Source organism: Procambarus clarkii, chromosome 24, assembly GCF_040958095.1.
Source record: "Procambarus clarkii isolate CNS0578487 chromosome 24, FALCON_Pclarkii_2.0, whole genome shotgun sequence".
Lineage (NCBI taxonomy): Eukaryota > Metazoa > Arthropoda > Malacostraca > Decapoda > Cambaridae > Procambarus > Procambarus clarkii.
Genome location: NC_091173.1, coordinates 8,057,047 through 8,077,012, shown reverse-complemented (window position 1 = coordinate 8,077,012; position 19,966 = coordinate 8,057,047). Strand labels below are relative to the sequence as shown.

At 41.5% G+C, this 19,966-nt stretch overlaps 1 protein-coding gene across 1 annotated transcript; it reads left to right on the top strand.

The window, feature by feature from the left end:
- Positions 1 to 1,277: 1,277 nt before the first annotated feature.
- Positions 1,278 to 16,577, top strand: LOC138368266 (GATA zinc finger domain-containing protein 14-like). The gene is made up of 5 exons (XM_069330817.1): positions 1,278 to 1,302; positions 11,115 to 11,169; positions 14,816 to 15,768; positions 15,800 to 15,810; positions 15,930 to 16,577. Exons 1-5 carry the CDS (start codon positions 1,278 to 1,280, stop codon positions 16,575 to 16,577), a joined length of 1,692 nt encoding a protein of 563 aa, XP_069186918.1.
- Positions 16,578 to 19,966: the final 3,389 nt, after the last annotated feature.

Below are 19,966 nucleotides of genomic sequence, written 5' to 3'. Positions count from 1 at the left end.
CGGACCTCTTGTCCTTTGGTCACAATTTTAAGCTCCATCATGTAGTCAAAGACTAGGACACAATGGTCACTAGCTCCTAGTGGTATTTCATGTTCCAACTGCTCGATGTCTTCTACATTCTGAGTGATAATGAGATCTAATAGGCTGGGCGTATCCCCTCCTCTTTCCCTAGTATCTTCTTTCACATGCTGTGTTAGGAAATTCCTGTCAATAACGTCTACCAGCTTCGCTGGTAGTGTGTGTGTGTGTGTGTGTGTGTGTGTGTGTGTGTGTGTGTGTGTGTGTGTGTGTGTGTGTGTGTGTGTGTGTGTGTGTGTGTGTGTGTTTGCGAGCGAGAGTGCTAGCTTGTGTGACTGTCCGCGAGTGTATCCGCGTGTGTGTGTGTGTATGTATATGTGAGCGTGTATATATACTTTTTCTAGGTGTATAAATGTATTGGCGTGTGGTCGCGAGTTCCCTGTCAGGAATGAAAACAATTCCAAATACAACACAAACAACACAGAGGGTGGATATGGAGCTCGTGTAAGAAAAAACAACAAACCAGAGGGAAGAGAGAGAGACTAATGGCTTCCTAAGCGTCCAGTGTTCCTCTCGCTCTGAAATTTACCAAATAAAGCAGAGCTTGCCAAAGGTACGAGGCTGTATATTGCAGGCCGCCCCCGGCTACTGCAAGTAATGATAAGACAACCACCAACACCACCACGATACCACGCATACTGATGCCTTTCTCAAGATCAGCCCCGGCATACACCACGCCTGAATTACAACCAGCTATATTCCACTCTGAAGGCATACAACCAGGCATACACACATTTCCTAAGAATTAGCCGGGTATACATATCTGATGAATTTTTCAGGCCTATATATTTCCTGAAGAGTAGGGAAGCACGAACACAAATTTGGAGAACAGGCAATCACACAAGCAACTTCCTCGAAATTATACAAGAATTTATGACAAGCATTTAGTTATAAGCACAACTTCTGGAGTAACCTTCAGACATTCACACACCTCTAGGAGAAACAGCCAGACATTCCCACACACAGCTCAACCCCCGCAAGCACCTCTAGATAAGACACGATCACGGTGAGGGGAAGGTTGGAGAAGAGCTGGGACGTTCCGCGAGGGAGGAGCAAAGCTGAGGAGAGAGGGAGAACGGGGAAGAGCCAAGGTGTGAAGGGAATAGTTGTGGGAAGATGGAGGATGGGAGGAGTGGGCGGCTAGGGCCAAGGGAAAGGAAGGATGGAGGAATTTTTTTAAAAGATGTGAGAAGACAACGATGGGAGAGGAGGGTGCAGAGGGAGGTAAGATGCGATGGTGGGGATGGAGTACACGAAGAACATGGAGGAGGAGGAGGAGGAGGAGGGGTGTATACAGGACGTGAGTTAAGATGTGGGGAAGGAGGGGGGGCAAGAGCTAGGAGGGTAAAAAAAGGCAGAGGTCTCGGAAGACGGGGATGGGGGAGAGGGGTGGAGGCTGTGCCCATCAAGCAGTCAGCGAGTCAGCTAACTACACTTGGAGGGAGCTCTTAAACCTGAAATATAATTGCATAACATTTCCACTCTTTTTTTTCATCATTCAGCATCCCTATTTCTCTTACCCTTACCTCTAACCCTTACCTCTAACCGTTATCTCTGTCACAATCCTAAATCTGTCACAATTTCCAAAACAATCCCATTCTTAATATATTGAGAAATGTATACATAAAACTCTTCCTTAAAGCATATTCATTCTTCTCTCTTATTATAACCAACCCAATTACATTCTTTTCATCATTAACCCAACTACACTATTATCTTCTCTATTATTACCACCATCATGACCACAGCCACCTCACCCATTCTCACAACCACACCCAACACCACCACAACCACCTCCACACACTATCACCACCACCTCCCTACCGTCACCACCATACTCATCACCACCACCACCACACCCCACAACCATCACAACAAATATCTCCTTCACCATCACCACCACACCCACCACCATCACATCCACCACCATCACACCCACCACCATCACATCCACCACCATCACACCCACCACCATCACATCCACCACCATCACACCCACCACCATCACATCCACCACCATCACACCCACCACCATCACACCCACTACTACCACCATCACCACCACGCCCACCACCATCACATCCACCACCATCACACCCACTACTACCACCATCACCACCACCAAAATCACACCATCTTAAATCTGTTGAAAATTTTGGAAAACATGTTTGTAGAGCGAGGGCAGCGAGCGACGACTCCAGGGTTACCACCACCATGTTTACCTCCACATGTTTCTCCCTCGCTGATCCTTCAACCCTTCCTTATGGGGGACCATGACTGGTGCCCCAGTTGTGGGAGACCATGACTGGTGCCCCAGTTGTGGGGGACCATGACTGGTGCCCCAGTTGTGGGAGACCATGACTGGTGCCCCAGTTGTGGGGGACCATGACTGGTGCCCCAGTTGTGGGGGACCATGACTGGTGCCTCAGTTGTGGGGGACCATGACTGGTGCCCCAGTTGTGGGGGACCATGACTGGTGCCCCAGTTGTGGGGGACCATGACTGGTGCCCCAGTTGTGGGGGACCATGACTGGTGCCTCAGTTGTGGGGGACCATGATTTGTGCCCCAGTTGTGGGGGACCATGACTGGTGCCCCAGTTGTGGGGGACCATGACTGGTGCCCCAGTTGTGGGGGACCATGACTGGTGCCTCAGTTGTGGGGGACCATGACTGGTGCCCCAGTTGTGGGGGACCATGACTGGTGCCCCAGTTGTGGGGGACCATGACTGGTGCCCCAGTTGTGGGGGACCATGACTGGTGCCCCAGTTGTGGGGGACCATGACTGGTGCCCCAGTTGTGGGGGACCATGACTGGTACCCCAGTTGTGGGGGACCATGACTGGTACCCCAGTTGTGGGGGACCATGACTGGTGCCCCAGTTGTGGGGGACCATGACTGGTACCCCAGTTGTGGGGGACCATGACTGGTGCCCCAGTTGTGGGGGACCATGACTGGTGCCCCAGTTGTGGGGGACCATGACTGGTGCCCCAGTTGTGGGGGACCATGACTGGTACCCCAGTTGTGGGGGACCATGACTGGTACCCCAGTTGTGGGGGACCATGACTGGTGCCCCAGTTGTGGGGGACCATGACTGGTGCCCCAGTTGTGGGGGACCATGACTGGTGCCCCAGTTGTGGGGGACCATGACTGGTGCCCCAGTTGTGGGGGACCATGACTGGTACCCCAGTTGTGGGGGACCATGACTGGTACCCCAGTTGTGGGGGACCATGACTGGTACCCCAGTTGTGGGGGACCATGACTGGTGCCCCAGTTGTGGGGGACCATGACTGGTGCCTCAGTTGTGGGGGACCATGACTGGTGCCCCAGTTGTGGGGGACCATGACTGGTGCCCCAGTTGTGGGGGACCATTACTGGTGCCCCAGTTGTGGGGGACCAAAACTGGTGCCCCAGTTGTGGGAGACCATGACTGGTGCCCCAGTTGTGGGGGACCATGACTGGTGCCCCAGTTGTGGGAGACCATGACTGGTGCCTCAGTTGTGGGGGACCAAGACTGGTGCCCCAGTTGTGGGGGACCATGACTGGTGCCCCAGTTGTGGGGGACCATGACTGGTGCCCCAGTTGTGGGGGACCATGACTGGTGCCCCAGTTGTGGGGGACCATGACTGGTGCCTCAGTTGTTGGGAACCATGACTGGTGCCCCAGTTGTGGGGGACCATGACTGGTGCCTCAGTTGTTGGGAACCATGACTGGTGCCCCAGTTGTGGGGGACCATGACTGGTGCCTCAGTTGTTGGGAACCATGACTGGTGATTGTGGTGATGGTGGTGGTAATGATGGTGTGGTGGTGAGGTAGTGGTGGTGGTGAGGGAAGTGGTGGTGGTGAGGGTAGTGGTGGTGGTGAGGGTAGTGGTGGTGGTGAGGGTAGTGGTGGTGGTGAGGGAAGTGGTGGTGGTGAGGTGGTGGTGGTGAGGGAAGTGGTGTTGGTGAGGGAAGTGGTGGTGGTGAGGGTAGTGGTGGTGGAGAGGGTAGTGGTGGTGGTGAGGTGGTGGTGGTGAGGGAAGTGATGGTGGTGAGGGTAGTGGTGGCGGTGGTAATGATGGTGGCGGTGGTAATGATGGTGGCGGTGGTAATGATGGCGGTGGTAATGATGGTCCAGGTAATTAAGGAGAATGCAGTGCTGTTGATGGTGATAAAAATCACATCAAATAAAAAAAAGCATGAGGGTAAAAAACATTCATAATGATAATTGATAATGATAAATCACTGACCAATTAATTGCTAATGGGAGGTTCAGAAGCGTTTTATAAAGGCATGACAAAGCCATTTTTGTAAACAAAGGCCAACACCTCCCTCCACCACATTAAATATCACTCTTGCTATAGCCTTAATTTAAATAACTAATGACAATCTAATTATCATCAATCAATTCAATAAACACTCCCATAAAATTTACAGAGTACACGGTGTTATAATTATGTTATTAACATTACAAAATGACAGCAAAATTAACATTTTTAATTGAAGCTAACATTTTCATCAGGAATAAAAACGTAATAACACAATCTGGCAATTTTCTCTTACTCAAGTGTTGCCACTTTATGAAACAAACTATTATTAAAAAGAGACTACTGCTAATTACTCCGAGAGCCGGTTATTAGCTTTTTGGGTTAGTCTTAATTAACTAACAAAATATATCATTGCACGATTATTCGAAAACAGTCTTGACTTAAGATTACTGTCACACCCATATACACAAATTAGGTGATATCATATATATATATATATATATATATATATATATATATATATATATATATATATATATATATATATATATATATATTATTAAATATGACCGAAAAAGTAAGATTAATAATTCTAACACGAATTTTCTCAATCTTTCGTACATTACGCTTCACTGTTGGAGGTAAATCCAGAAAAACGGCCAGCCTACTCATGAGAAACTCTCCAGACACAAAACAGAACGCTTTAAAAGAGACTAACGTCGTCTATGCCTTCAAATGCCCACTTGGGGACTGTAAGCTCCAAAAAACCCAGTATATAGGCAAGACAACAACATCTCTTTCTAGGCGTTTAACGATGCATAAGCAACAGGGCTCCATTAAGGAACATATAATCTCTTCCCATAACCAAACCATCGCCAGAGAAATCCTAGTAAACAACACAGAAATCATCGATAGATACAGCGATAGCAGGCGGCTTGACGTTTGCGAGGCACTACACATCAAGAAGTCAACACCAGCAATCAACAGCCAATTATTGCACAACTATATTCTACCCACCTCAAGACTCCGCTCCAATATAGAAGCATCAAGAAATATGGACCAATAGGCTTTCTACAAACACTTCTATTCAATACCCATTGTTTCTGTTCTGTCTTGTGTTGATACTTTTAATACCCTATTAATATCCCCTCTTGTTCTGTCTTGTGTTAATGCCACATCACCCCTCCCACCTCACTCAAATGTAGATATAAAATCAGAGATACGTAAGTTCTAATCAGTTGTGTATTTGTGAAGTCTTTGAAAATGAAATAAGTTTTACGAAACGCGCCCGTGTCGCGTCAGACTAGAAATAAAAATGAATTTTGAAGAAGTGATTTTTGATTTACCTCCAACAGTGAAGCGTAATGTACGAAAGATTGAGAAAATTCGTGTTAGAATTATTAATCTTACTTTTTCGGTCATATTTAATAATATATGTCTACAGGAAAGACTGCTACCAAAATATACTAAATATATATATATATATATATATATATATATATATATATATATATATATATATATATATATATATATATATATATATATATATATATACGGAGTAGCAATGGGTTCCCCCTTAGGAGTGTTATTCGCTAATTTTTTTACATGGGAACCATCGAAGTCAGTCTTCAGTAGTAGACAAAAACTAACTGTATATTGCCGTTATGACGCCTGGACCGATGGTGTCATAACACAATCAATCCTGAACCTAGAACAGAAACCACAACGCCTCCAATAAAATTATATTACAAATCAACTATGCACAGTAAACATAAAAAAAGAAGAAATAATAACGAAGGAAATAATCCGTAAAGGAGTAAAAAGCATTAATTCTAACCTAAACATAGAGCTGATCATATTCTATAAAACAAAGAAGACTACCGACCTCCTTATCAAAAACAGCTCGAAGCCGACGCAGAACCCTTTACAGCAGTCAAACGTGGTATACATGTACACCTGCCCCCATGAAGGATGATTCAATCTAAGTACATAGGTATGACGTCGACCAAGCTGACGAGGCGTTTGACCGGCCCTGAAATTGATGTAAGTACTCTGACACTGACAACGTTTGTTCTAATGACTCTGTGGCTCATTTGGGTACTCTGCTTCACGGGTGTTACTCGTACTTGTGCGAGTACCACCCTTGTTAAATATTCCGTCCTTATCTACCCTGTCAATTCCCCTGAGTGTACTCACCTAGTGTGTGTGTGTGTGTGTGTGTGTGTGTGTGTGTGTGTGTGTGTGTGTGTGTGTGTGTGTGTGTGTGTGTGTGTGTGTGTGTGTGTGTGTTCGTGCGTGCGTGCGTGCGTGTTCGTTCGTTTGCTTAGGTGCACGGGGAATAAAAGGAAAAGGAAATTAAGATTCAGAAAATATACTATTTTTCAGAGAAATACTCCCAGTAATGACTCTGACTACAGGCACAACTAGAAAACTATTGCCGGGAACGATGTCATTGCCCGAAAACACCTCATTAAGGAGTTATTGTGTCGCTTAGATGGTCAATTATACAAGGCAATTTAGATTTAAATGAGATTAGCCTGGTACTTAACAATTTTTATGTTTTAGAGATGAATCCATAACATCTTAATTTCACTATTATTCTCTTGCAGTCCTGGGTGTTTGTAAATATAGATGTGTGTGTGTGTGTGTGTACAGTTACTTATTAACATAAATATACACACAAACACACACAAAACGCCCTTTCATGTACAGGAATCTTGGCGGATTTATAGAAAAAGGCAAACATAGTTCCACTCTACAAAAATGACAGCAAAGATGACCCATCTTAATTATAGACTAGTATCGTTGACACAAACATTAGTCAGAGCACTAAAAAAATCATTAAAACCAAATGATTAGAACACCTGGAGAGAAATGATATAATGGCAGTATAGCTTTCTAATAGGAAGATCCCGTGTAGCAAATCTACTTAGTTTTATGCCTGAGCTACAGAGATTTTACAGGAAAGAGACGGTTGGGCTGACTGCATTTATCTAGACCTCAAAAAAATGCTTTCGACAGTCCTACATAGGAGGTTGTTTTGAAAACTGGAACATGCTTTAGGGGGTGATAGCAATACTTCTCATATGGATAAAACAAAATTACAACAAAATTAAAGCGGTAATTAGAGGCAATGTATCCGACTGGAGAAATCTTACTAGTGGAGTACCACAGGGTACAGTTCTAGCACTAGTAATGTTCATCATATATATGAACAGTTTACTAGGAGTACAAATCATATGAATGTGTTTGTTGATGATGCTAAGTTATTAAGGAAGATAAGCAACTTAAACTATTGCCATGTCCGTCAAGATGATCTGGATAAATTTAGTGTATGGAGCAACACTTGGCAGATGGAATTCAGTGTGAATAAATAAATGCCACGTTATGGAATGTGAAATGAGAAAATAGACCACAGAACCTAAATTAGGTGAAAAGGCTTTAAAGAACAGCGACAAACGAAAGAGATTTAAGGGTTGTTCTGGATAGTAATCTGTCACCAGAAGATCACATTAAGAACATTGTTCGAGGTGTTGGTGCTACGCTTTCTTACTTCAGAATTGCTTTTAAATACATGGACAGTGAAAAATTAAAGAAATTTGTTCACTTTTATGAGACCAAAATTGGAATATGCAGCGGTTGAATGGCGTCCATATCTCAAGGCACACATCAATTGTAAAAGGTGCAAAGACATGTTAATAAATAGCTACTAGAAATTAATAACAAGAGCTACGAGAGGTTAGATTTGTTAAATTTGCCATAGCAAGAGAAGAAAAAAGGAGATATGATCACTTCATACAAATTAGTAAGAGGAATCGACAAAATTTACAAAGAAAATTTATGAATGCGGTAACTTGAAGAACACAGTGGAACCTAAGGAAACAAAGATCCTAAGAAATATTAGAAGTTTTATTTTGCAAACAAGAGTGGTAGACAGTTGGAACAAGTTAAAAGAGAAGGTGGTAATTATAAAACAATCAGACGTTTCAAAGCATCATATGATAAGAGCTCTTGGAAGACGGGACACCACGAGCACCGTTCTCGTTCTGTAACTACACTAGGCAATTACATACACAAAATGGAGAGAGGTAATAAGTGGAGTACAACAAGGGAAATGCTAGGCCTCATCATGTTCCTAATACTGTATACGTAACAACCAAACACATGAAATAGGTTTATACATTTAAGATTTGTTGATAATGCAAACCTAGTAAATGGGCTCAGTGCAGAGGACTGCAATACATTTTAAACTGAACTAGACAATCTCCAGAGGTGGTCTAAAAATGGCTTTTAAACTGACATTTGTAATTATAAGGATAGGATTAGGTTCGAGAATCCCCTAATACAGTACAGATTGAAGGGAAGATAGCTTTCCACTTCAGAAAAACGAGACTTGGGAATAGATATAACTCCAACTTTAACAAACTGACACACACATCAGCAGATCAACGCCTCCAGCAAATTTCAAACTACGCCACGTCCAGATAGCCTTCAATAACTTGAGAGAAAGGATAAGAACTCGGAGCCATTATCTTATATTTGCTACCAACTTAACCGAGGAAGTAGAGTACTACATGTCGATGTTCGATGTTCATAGAGGATGTAAAATAGTTATAATGACTCAAGATGGACGTAACCTGCACAATGTGCCAGAAAGATCTATGCAAGCTCCATAAATAGTTTGACAGATGGCTACTGGGCTACAACAGAAGCAAATGCAAGGTAATGAGGAGACGTCAGTGTAATAAAGTGAAGGGGCAAGAATCTCCCGACCGCAGAAAGAAAAAAAAATTCGTAGAGTCTCTACCTTGTGTTAATAAAATTTACTTGTATTTAAAAACAATTTGATAAGAATGTACTTAAAATACAGAGTTAAGACTGTATCAAGTTTAAATTGATATGGAGTCAAGCTGTCATGGAGCTTAGGAAGAAATTTACAATAAGATAAAATTGTGACTAAAAATACATGACTACTCATTCAAAATATTTATGTTAACTAGGATAAAAAAGTTATTATTAATTATGAAACGGTAGGGAGTTGTTAGACAAGTCCACTATGGGCTCACCATAGCCCGTGCTACTTGGAACTTTTTTCAGAGTAGCTGAATCTAAAACAACAACAACAGTAGGGTGTTTTACTATTAAATTAAATTAGATAAAGTTCACTCGAGCAGAAATACTAATTATCTTACATTTGCGTACATAGATTTTTTTGTAATTTATATAAGAATTCATTATCTTGCTAGGCCAAGAGATTTCCATTGCAAATTATAATATAGTTAAAACGTTTTTAACTTAATATGCAACCCTTGATGTAACAGTTCTTAAATACTAATTAGTCAGATAATTAGGTATTATATTTGTATCAAATTGTGAAATTTATATTTTAAATAACAGGAAATGGAATATGAAAACAAATTCCAAGATTTAAAATAAAATGAAAAGTACCAATAGTATTTAAACAGTGAATAATAACAATATAGGTTACACAAATATTACTCCTATACATCCCCCATTACAACAAACCTCACTCCAACTCCTCTCTTCTCACACCACCTTCCTCCTTCCCTCCCTCCTCTCACTCCACCACCCCACCCCTCTCACTTTCATATCCCTTCCTTTTATCTTCCTCTCCCTATCTCCCTCTCTCATGTTTTCTCACCTTCTATATCACTCTTCTCTCTCCTCCATATCAATCCCTCTTCCTCACTTCCCTTCCTCTCTTCTTCCCCCCCCCCCCCTCCATCCCTTCCTCGCCAACAACAACATACCAACAACTAATATTATTCTCATCCATTTCTGATATCTAATTAACATCATTAATAATTTAGACAACCTCTTTACCTCTGGTGCCGTTTAACGCTCAACGTAAACCCGATAATAAACACCGAGAACCTAAAGAAATACTTATAGTAAGGTATCGACCTGACGAGGATGCCTAAAGCCTAAACATTTAAACACTTTTAAACTTTAATGGAACGTTCTATACATAATTAGCTATTCGTTATATTCCACAAGAATTATGTATGACTCAACCTCAACAGGCAATATGTCCACGCTAATAGTGAATCAATTATACTAATATACACGATAATATGAAATATATTCTCAAATGTTTGTTACAATTGTATGACGCTAAGAAAGCCGCAACCGAAGATATCGTTAATATTTTACGAAACAGAGCCTGCATATGATGCATGTCATAATTTGTATATAAACTACTAGTAGAGTTAACTAGTACATGTGATATATGGAGCCTACCAGAATGGGTTCCTCCCCTTTTCCCCTATTATTTAGGTTGACATAGAAAGTCCCATAGAAAATCCCTTCCCATTTTATGGAGGTTGCCATAGTGACGACACCTCTCTCATTTCCTCGTTATGCAGGCTGGCAGGCTAAACTGTACCTGAGGATGTGTCATCCTTTCATTAGCGGGACCTTCCACATAATTATGTTAGCTAAAAGCCATTCACATAGTCATAAAGTTCTGAAATTAAATTAATTAACTGTGAGGTCGAGATCGTTGTATGTGGAAGACAGTTCAGCTTATTATCTCCTGTATTCTATAAACTACGAGACAAGCCGTAAATAAGCCAAGAATGACTGTAATTCAACAAATGAGCCTTGCATTCACGGTACAATGTTATGAACAATGCAATCTACTTTCTTACATTATGTAGGAAAACGTCAACAAATTCCTGAGTGTATACTAAGGAAGTGATAAAGTTAATCGCTAATATAAAATATAATTTATGTGAATGTAATATGTAAGTTTTTTGGTTTCTACAGGAAGCCTATTAGATTCAATAGCCTCCCTCGTCAACGACGGACCTTCCTCCAAGATGTAACCCATCTTACCTACGTTGTGGGTTACCTTATCATGGTCGAAGAATCAACGTCCCCGTGGCCCGGTCTCTGACGAGGCCTCCTGGTTTGTGGTGTGGTCAACCAGACTGTTGGTTTCGGCTGCTCGCAGCCTGACGTGTAAATCACAGCCTGTTTGATCAGGTATCCTTTGGAGGTGTTTGTTGAGTTCTCATTTGAGCACTGAGAGGTCGGCCGGTTATTTCCCTTACGCGAAGCAGGAACGTTTTGAAAAGTCTTGGCCTCTTTATGTTGACAAGAGTTCTCTCTCAGCGTTCCCATTGCACCTCTACTTTTCAACGGAACTCTTCTACACATCTTGCCATGCCTCCTTGTTTTATGTGATACTATTTCTGTGTGTAATTGACTAACTCCCATATGTACTTCTTTACTGCTAGCTGAAGAGAAGCATCGCTTGTAACACAACGTGCCCATACGTCTCGCCATGCAAGAGAATCGAACCCAAGACCAATCGGTTGTGAACAGACTGCGCTAACACTATTGCAAAGTTAGTGAATAGAATGACAACCAAAGATGTAACGAGCCTTTAGAATGTTGAGTAAGAGTGTAATCTGGGAAGCAAGACCATAAGGAATGATTTATGCACACCTTTCATGGACCAGAGCTTGACCTGTACCTAATTAGCCAGCGAGCAAACAGAGCGCCGGAGCCGTCTCACGACCCGAAGCCATCCAACATTTCCAGCTCAAAAGATCACCTGACCGAGAATCTCAATGGAGGCAACCCTCCACTTCCAAAGACCCTCGACCGTCCCCTCCTACACCATGACCTCATTACTCCAACTCAACTTACTGTCCCATTAACCTCCCAGACGCCATCTCAGAGATATAATCCCCATTAATCCAGCGTAAATTACCGGCCAATTAACCTTTTACCGCCAGTCAAATAACCGTGGATCACAAGCAGCGGGGAGCCATCGTAATCACGTCATCAGAGACAGAAACTGTGGCTCGGGTAATGAAAGCTGGAGCCGGCGGAGAACCAATCACGGAGGGAGAGTAAGGTGAGCCTCGGGTTCCCAGGTTCCAGCCACTCTCTCCAGGGACACAGGAACCCATCAGCTGTGTCCACAAGGCCCACTTACTGAGTCACCAGCGGGGAGAGTGAGGCAGAGGGAGAGAGGGAGAGAGAGAGAGAGCGAGAGATAGCGGCAGAGGTGTTTAGCGGCGCTGGTGGTTGGGGCATTCATGTTTGCTTGCTTGTTTCTGCCCTGTGGCTGTTGTGGGCTGAATGGGTCGTCTGATTGCTTGCTTGCCTGACTGCGTTTGGTAGCCGGATAGAGTTGCGAACGAAGAGAGGTTGTACAGCGGTGGATGTTCTCTGCGTGCTTGTCTCTGGCTTTTCCTGGGCCGACAGTTTACTGTATTTGGTTGTCTGTATCAGTATGTATGGCTGACAAAGGTGGAAAAGGGCGAGAGGTATCTGCGTGGCAATTCGTCTTCTGATTACTGCTATTCTTCAGTGTCTTATTTTGAAGCTTGCCTGTCTCTCCCACCCTGTCGAGTTGTCCAACTTCTGAGTTTCCGCGTGTCCATAACTCAGTTTAGCTGCCTAAGTCATAGAAAAACAGCTGTGACTTTTCCCAGTATGTCACATGTTTACCTAACGTACTTACATTAACGTCTCATCTGGATAATATATTAAAGTAAATCTAACAAATGATCATAAATTAAATTATTCACGTCAATATTTATCTAGGACAAACAAAATTAATTTCGAATGTGAACTTCTAAATTATAAATTTGTTTAGAAACACAACAGGGCCACTGGAACATGCGAGGCAGTTCATCTTTACATTAATTTATGTACACCTGTAATTAATAGTTTAGATTTATGCCTAGTTATGATCATACTCGTATTAGAATCTAAACCCATACACGTTATGTTTCTGAGCGAAGCCTTAATAATACCCGGCGGAGAGTGAGATCACGCTATTTCCAGTAAAATCAGACGAGGCCAAGAGAGATCAGGCGAGGCCAAGAGAGATCAGACGAGGCCAAGAGAGATCAGGCGAGGCCAAGAGAGATCAGACGAGGCCAAGAGAGATCAGGCGAGGCCAAGAGAGATCAGACGAGGCCAAGAGAGATCAGGCGAGGCCAAGAGAGATCAGGCGAGGCCAAGAGAGATCAGACGAGGCCAAGAGAGATGAGGCGAGGCTGTGTGAGTGACAAGCACCACAGGAACAACACCTGATCAGGTACATATACACTAATCCACTCAACATTTGCAATATAATAATTAATTTTGTCGTAGGACAGGCAGTATATATATATATATATATATATATATATATATATATATATATATATATATATATATATATATATATATATATATATATATATATATATATACGGTAAACTTTATCGCGCCCTTCCCCCCCCCTCAAGATTGAAGTACGGCCCCTTCCCAAGATGCAAACCAAAAAAAGTTAGCTAACTGGTAGGTGAACAGGGGCATAAGGTGACAGTAAATGTGCTCGACAATTTGTCCCGCCCGTTATTCGAAGTCGGGATTCCCGCCCCGTGAATCCCGACTTCTCAAGAACGAAGCTGGTTGTATTACCCGAAATGCATGGCTATACGTGGAAAAATATCAAGTTATTGCCTCCCCTGACAGGCCACCAGGCAATGAGGGCCTGATAGCTGAGTGGACAACGCTTCGGAATCGTAGTCCTCGAGGTTCCGGGTTCAATCGTCGGTGGAGGCGGAAACAAATGGCCAGAGTTTCTTTCGTCCTAATGTGCCTGTTCACCTAGCAGTAAATAGGTACCTGGGAGTTAGATAGCTGCTACGGGCTCCTTCCTAGGGGTGTGTAACAAAATGAGGCCTGGTCGAGGACCGGGCCGCGGGGACGCTAAGCCCCGAAATCATCTCAAGATAACCTCCCCAAAATACTTTCCTAACTCTAAGGGAAAAAATGTTCCAGTAACAGTTAGTTTGTCTATCAATCTGGTGTGGTATGCGCGGACGACGGGTTGGTGCGGGGTGGTCAAGGACGTCCGAGGACGTTAAATGAAAGAGCATGCTGGTGGGGCAGAAGGTAAACAAAGATGGGTGCTGGGAAAAGGCTGCGTTGGTGGTGTTGGTGGTGGCGTTGAAGGTAAACAGAGAAAACGGGTATTGGAGAATGTGTCATTGGCGATGGCGGTGGAGAGAGGTTACAGCAAATCCATTACCATGACAACCCCCCCCCCCCCTGCCCCCTTTTAAATGGAATACGAAATAGTTATCTCAGGACAGTTATCTAGATATATGTGAAGATCTGAAAGCATATTACGGTTCCAGTAATAATCTACATGTAAACTGGCAAACGATCCTTTGTCGTAAAAAAAGATTATTCTCAAGTTATAACGTTATTTTAATATGAATCATTGGTTTAAAATATAAAAAGTGTTTGCTGAAAACGTTTTCTTTGAAGAATTTGGGTTCCTGTAAACGGAATTCTCGGGCACACTGAAATAGTTTTCGAATTCCATATTTCACATTATCCTCGATATCACATTTTCCACCGTATTAACATAATGAAACCTTAACCTAACCATGGATAGTTTATAGATAATAGTACTAATTATATAGTCGCTCCAAATCCATTCCCTCGAGCAGTTGCAGCAACAAGAGCAGTAATAACAACAAGAGCAGTAATAACAGCAACAAGAGCAGTAATAACAACAACAAGAGCAGTAATAACAACAAGAGCAGTAATTACAGCAACAAGAGCAGTAATAACAACAACAAGAGCAGTAATAACAGCAACAAGAACAGTAATTACAGCAACAAGAACAGTAATAACAACAACAAGAGCAGTAATAACAGCAACAAGAGCAATAATAACAACAATAAGAGCAGTAATTACAGCAACAAGAGCAGTAATCACAACAACAAGAGCAGTAATAACAACAACAAGAGCAGTAATAACAGCAACAAGAGCAGTAATAACAGCAACAAGAGCAGTAATAACAACAACAAGAGCAGTAATTACAGCAACAAGAGCAGTAATTACAGCAACAAGAGCAGTAATAACAACAACAAGAGCAGTAATAACAGCAACAAGAGCAGTAATTACAGCAACAAGAACAGTAATAACAACAACAAGAGCAGTAATAACAGCAACAAGAGCAATAATAACAACAATAAGAGCAGTAATTACAGCAACAAGAGCAGTAATCACAACAACAAGAGCAGTAATAACAACAACAAGAGCAGTAATAACAGCAACAAGAGCAGTAATAACAGCAACAAGAGCAGTAATAACAACAACAAGAGCAGTAATTACAGCAACAAGAGCAGTAATTACAGCAACAAGAGCAGTAATAACAACAACAAGAGCAGTAATAACAGCAACAAGAGCAGTAATAACAGCAACAAGATCAATAATAACAACAACAAGAGCAGTAATTACAGCAACAAGAGCAGTAATAACAGCAACAAGAGCAGTAATAACAGCAACAAGAGCAGTAATAACAGCAAAAAGAGCAGTAATCACAACAACAAGAGCAGTAATAACAACAAGAGCAGTAATAACAACAACAAGAGCAGTAATAACAACAACAAGAGCAGTAATAACAACAACAAGAGCAGTAATTACAGCAACAAGAACAGTAATAACAGCAACAAGAGCAGTAATAACAACAACAAGAGCAGTAATAACAACAACAAGAGCAGTAATCACAGCAACAAGAGCAGTAATAACAGCAACAAGAGCAATAATAACAACAAGAGCAGTAATAACAGCAACAAGAGCAGTAATCACAACAACAAGAGCAGTAATAACAACAACAAGAGCAGTAATTACAACAACAAGAGCAGTAATAACAGCAACAAGAGCAGTAATAACAACAACAAGAGCAGTAATAACAGCAACAAGAGCAGTAATAACAACAACAAGAGCAGTAATCACAGCAACAAGAGCAGTAATAACAGCAACAAGAGCAGTAATCACAGCAACAAGAGCAGTAATAACAGCAACAAGAGCAGTAATAACAACAACAAGAGCAGTAATCACAACAACAAGAGCAGTAATAACAACAAGAGCAGTAATAACAACAACAAGAGCAGTAATAACAGCAACAAGAGCAGTAATCACAACAACAAGAGCAGTAATAACAACAACAAGAGCAGTAATAACAGCAACAAGAGCAGTAATCACAACAAGAGCAGTAATAACAACAACAAGAGCAGTAATAACAGCAACAAGAGCAGTAATCACAACAACAAGAGCAGTAATCACAACAACAAGAGCAGTAATAACAGCAACAAGATTATTAACCGTAGCGGTAGTAACAACAACAAAAGCAAAAATAATAGAAATATAAACAGAAATAACAAGATTAATAACAGCAGTAATAGCAGGCAGCAAGAACAGTAATAACAGCAACAAGAGCAACAATAGCACTTGCAGTAACATGAGCAATAATAATTCACACAGTAACAAAGGCAGTAATAACAGCCACAAGAGTAATAATAATAACACTAGTAGAAAAAAAGAGCAATAATAAAACTAACAGTAAAAAGAACAATAATAACACTAGCAGTAAAAAGAACAATAATAACACGCAATAAAATTAATAATAACACTAGCAGTAAAAAGAGCAATAATAAAACTAGCAGTAAAAAGAGCAATAATAACATTATCAGTAAAAAGAGCAATAACACTAACAGTAAAAAGATCAACAACGATATCACAAACAGTAATAAAGTCAGTAATAACAGCAACATAAACAAAAATAACACTAGCAGTAACAAGAGAAATAATAACACAAACAGTAACAAGAGCAGTAATAACACCTGCACGAGTAATAGCCTCAACAAGTGCAATAACTGCAGCAGCAGTAGTCATAGCAGATGTGGGAACCGACCTGTGAGATTTATATTTATTTAATTTATATGAATTTATATTTACGTTAATTTATATACTTCGATAGCAATTTGTATAATGATAAGTGGACTGTATTTCTGCAATAATCTCATAATCTCACAAATCGATCCTCTACACATTAGGGGGGGTTTATTAGTTTATATATATATGCAGCCAATCAAACTACAGTATTAACTACATACATTGAAAAGGTTCCTTATCTTATAGTACAGCAGGTTAGTCCACCAGGTATAACTAGAGTGTAGACACCAAATTATCCTCTTTGAGGTAGCTTCCATATCACCCAGTAACTGGTGCACAAAATCTTGCATCCTCGTCTTGACCTGTCAAAAGGGCGCTAGCTGTGAAGCCAGAAACCTAGTATATGACAAGTATTTCAGAGAAAACACTATATGGAACATTGAGACCTGGCTTAATTACCTTTAGTTTGAGGCGATTTCGCGTTCTAACCGGGTCACCCTATATAATGACATTAATGGCCACTAATGATAGATAATGGGTTTCGGAAAGAACACTTAACTTGATTTGTAGACAGCGTGTTGAAAAATGGTACACCTTTGGTTTCCATAACACTACGTCCAAGTAAAATTAACAGGAGCCGAATTTGCTCCCGTGTGAGCCTCTGGTCTCAATATCAACAATGGCTGCCCTCCTTCCCCACTCTGACGCCTGGCCTACTTTGTCCAGATTTCAGAAAGTGATAGAAGGGTCACATTTACTCTACTTTAATATTAATAATTAAGTTAATTTATATAAGATGTTTTTATGATGGTAAAGTCCAAAGACTAATGTATTTAAGAATAATTCCCAGCAGAATAGCTGGTGAATTATAATGGTATGTGGTGATGATATCCCGTTTTCTTTAGACGGTAATTCCAATACAAGTTACGTTTTCTATGGGTAACTTGTTGGTAATACAGCAGAAATTATTATCTGTCTGTATGATATATTAAATGGTGTCGGATTTTCCGACATAATTCCCCAGGGGCTGCTCACGGGTCGAAGTCCTAATTAGAACAGACGAACACCGATACTCCTCCTTCGAATTATTAGATTAATTTGATGTTAGTAGTTAGTAATCACACATTTGTGCGTCTGTTCGTACAGGACGAATGTCCCGTACTAGAGTTGTAGGGGTTAGAAGTCTAATGCGATCTCATTTCCCTGTCAACTCTTGAAAGGCTAATATTCAAGCCTTATTACATATTATTTAACCCAGAAGACTGGATGCGATCAAGTACTACAGTCAAGTATGATTCAGGGACTGCAGTGAGATCAGTGACATCAGATATAACTTGAAGTTTCTTCAGGTAACTGGTCACTGATATATAAACACTGAGGCCCATGGAATACATCTTGATTAAATAATAAATGTATCAAATCAGTCATCAGATTTATTGGGTTTAATTTAGTTAATTGATTCAGAAGATTGAATAGCTCATCATTAAAGTAAAGTATGGTTCTGAGACTGCAGTGGGTTCAGTGACATTGGTCGCAGTGACTTGTAGCTGTTTTAGGCTACTGTTCACTGACTTGCCACTGAGGCCTCATGAACTCATCTTCAGCTTCAAATGATGATACTAACATCAACCTCTGTTGGTATAGTCAGCTGTAATCTCCTTAGTATAATGCTACTGGAGAAATATAATCAGCTGACAAATTTAGATTTCTACTAGTATTGTTTATCTGCAGGCATAGGTCTCCTCAGGCTTGATACTGGGCCTGAGAGTAATTTACCTCCTGCAGAGTTTAACATGGTTATACCCTGATATTTAGTAGGGCTACCGATGAATCGATGGCAATAGTCTGTCCCTACAAGGAGACCGAAGTCGGTGAGGTGATCAGACTTAATATTATCTGCCAATTTTATTCCTCTATTTCTCAGGAATTTGGCTGTTGCTCTCAGACCTTGAACTTGTAGGTCTACTGGTATTTTGTCCACCACAATGGCTTGTACTCGACAGACGTACCTGCCTAAACGCACTGATGGTTGTACCACCTGGTAGACTTGAGGTCCTGCATCTGTTACAAACCCTGAGATGTTGAATGACATCTGGGCTACAGGCCTTAATTGTAATTCATCTGCCAACTTTTTAGTGATGTATGTTCTCTGGGATCCTTGGTCAAACAACCCACGGGTATGGACCTTGGCCCTCTTATTCAGGATGGTAATTTGGGCAGTAGGCAAAGTCGTATTACCTTTAGACTTTGCTGATTGGACACTCTTTGTTGGTTGCACCTTGCAGTACTGTACTGTGGTGGGAATGCTATCTTCCACCTTGGGGTTTGGATACGTTGTTTTGGTGTCTCTGCACAATGCTGCATGGTGCTGACCTTTGTTACACCTATTACAGGTGTGTAATTGGGTATCACAGTCCTTGATGTTATGTTTCCTGAGGCACCTCGTGCAATGTTGCAAATCCTTGAGTCGCTCAACACGGGCGTCACTATCAGGAAAATTAGAGCAGTGGTACATTGAATGTTTCTCATTGCAGAACAAACATGTTCCATAGCTTCCAGTACCCTTTGGTGTCACGTTCTTGGGTGACACAGTAACTATAGGCTTGGAGGGTCCCACTGCATATACGCCCACACTGCTACTGTTCCACTTTGGTGCTGAATTATATTGTCTAGATTGATTTGGAGTACCTTTGGTACTCTGTGGTTTACTATTGTTGGTTTCTGAGGGTTTACTTGGTGGTTTTAATTTGTCATGTGTTCGTAATTGATGAACTACTGACTTTAAACCTTCAGATATTTCATTCATGGATAAGATGCTTTTATTGTAATGAGCACTCATTTGTCTCAATATGTCCCTAGGTATTTTCTCCTGGACAATTATTTTCAAGACCCACTCAGCCCCGTTTGTATCTGCTGTC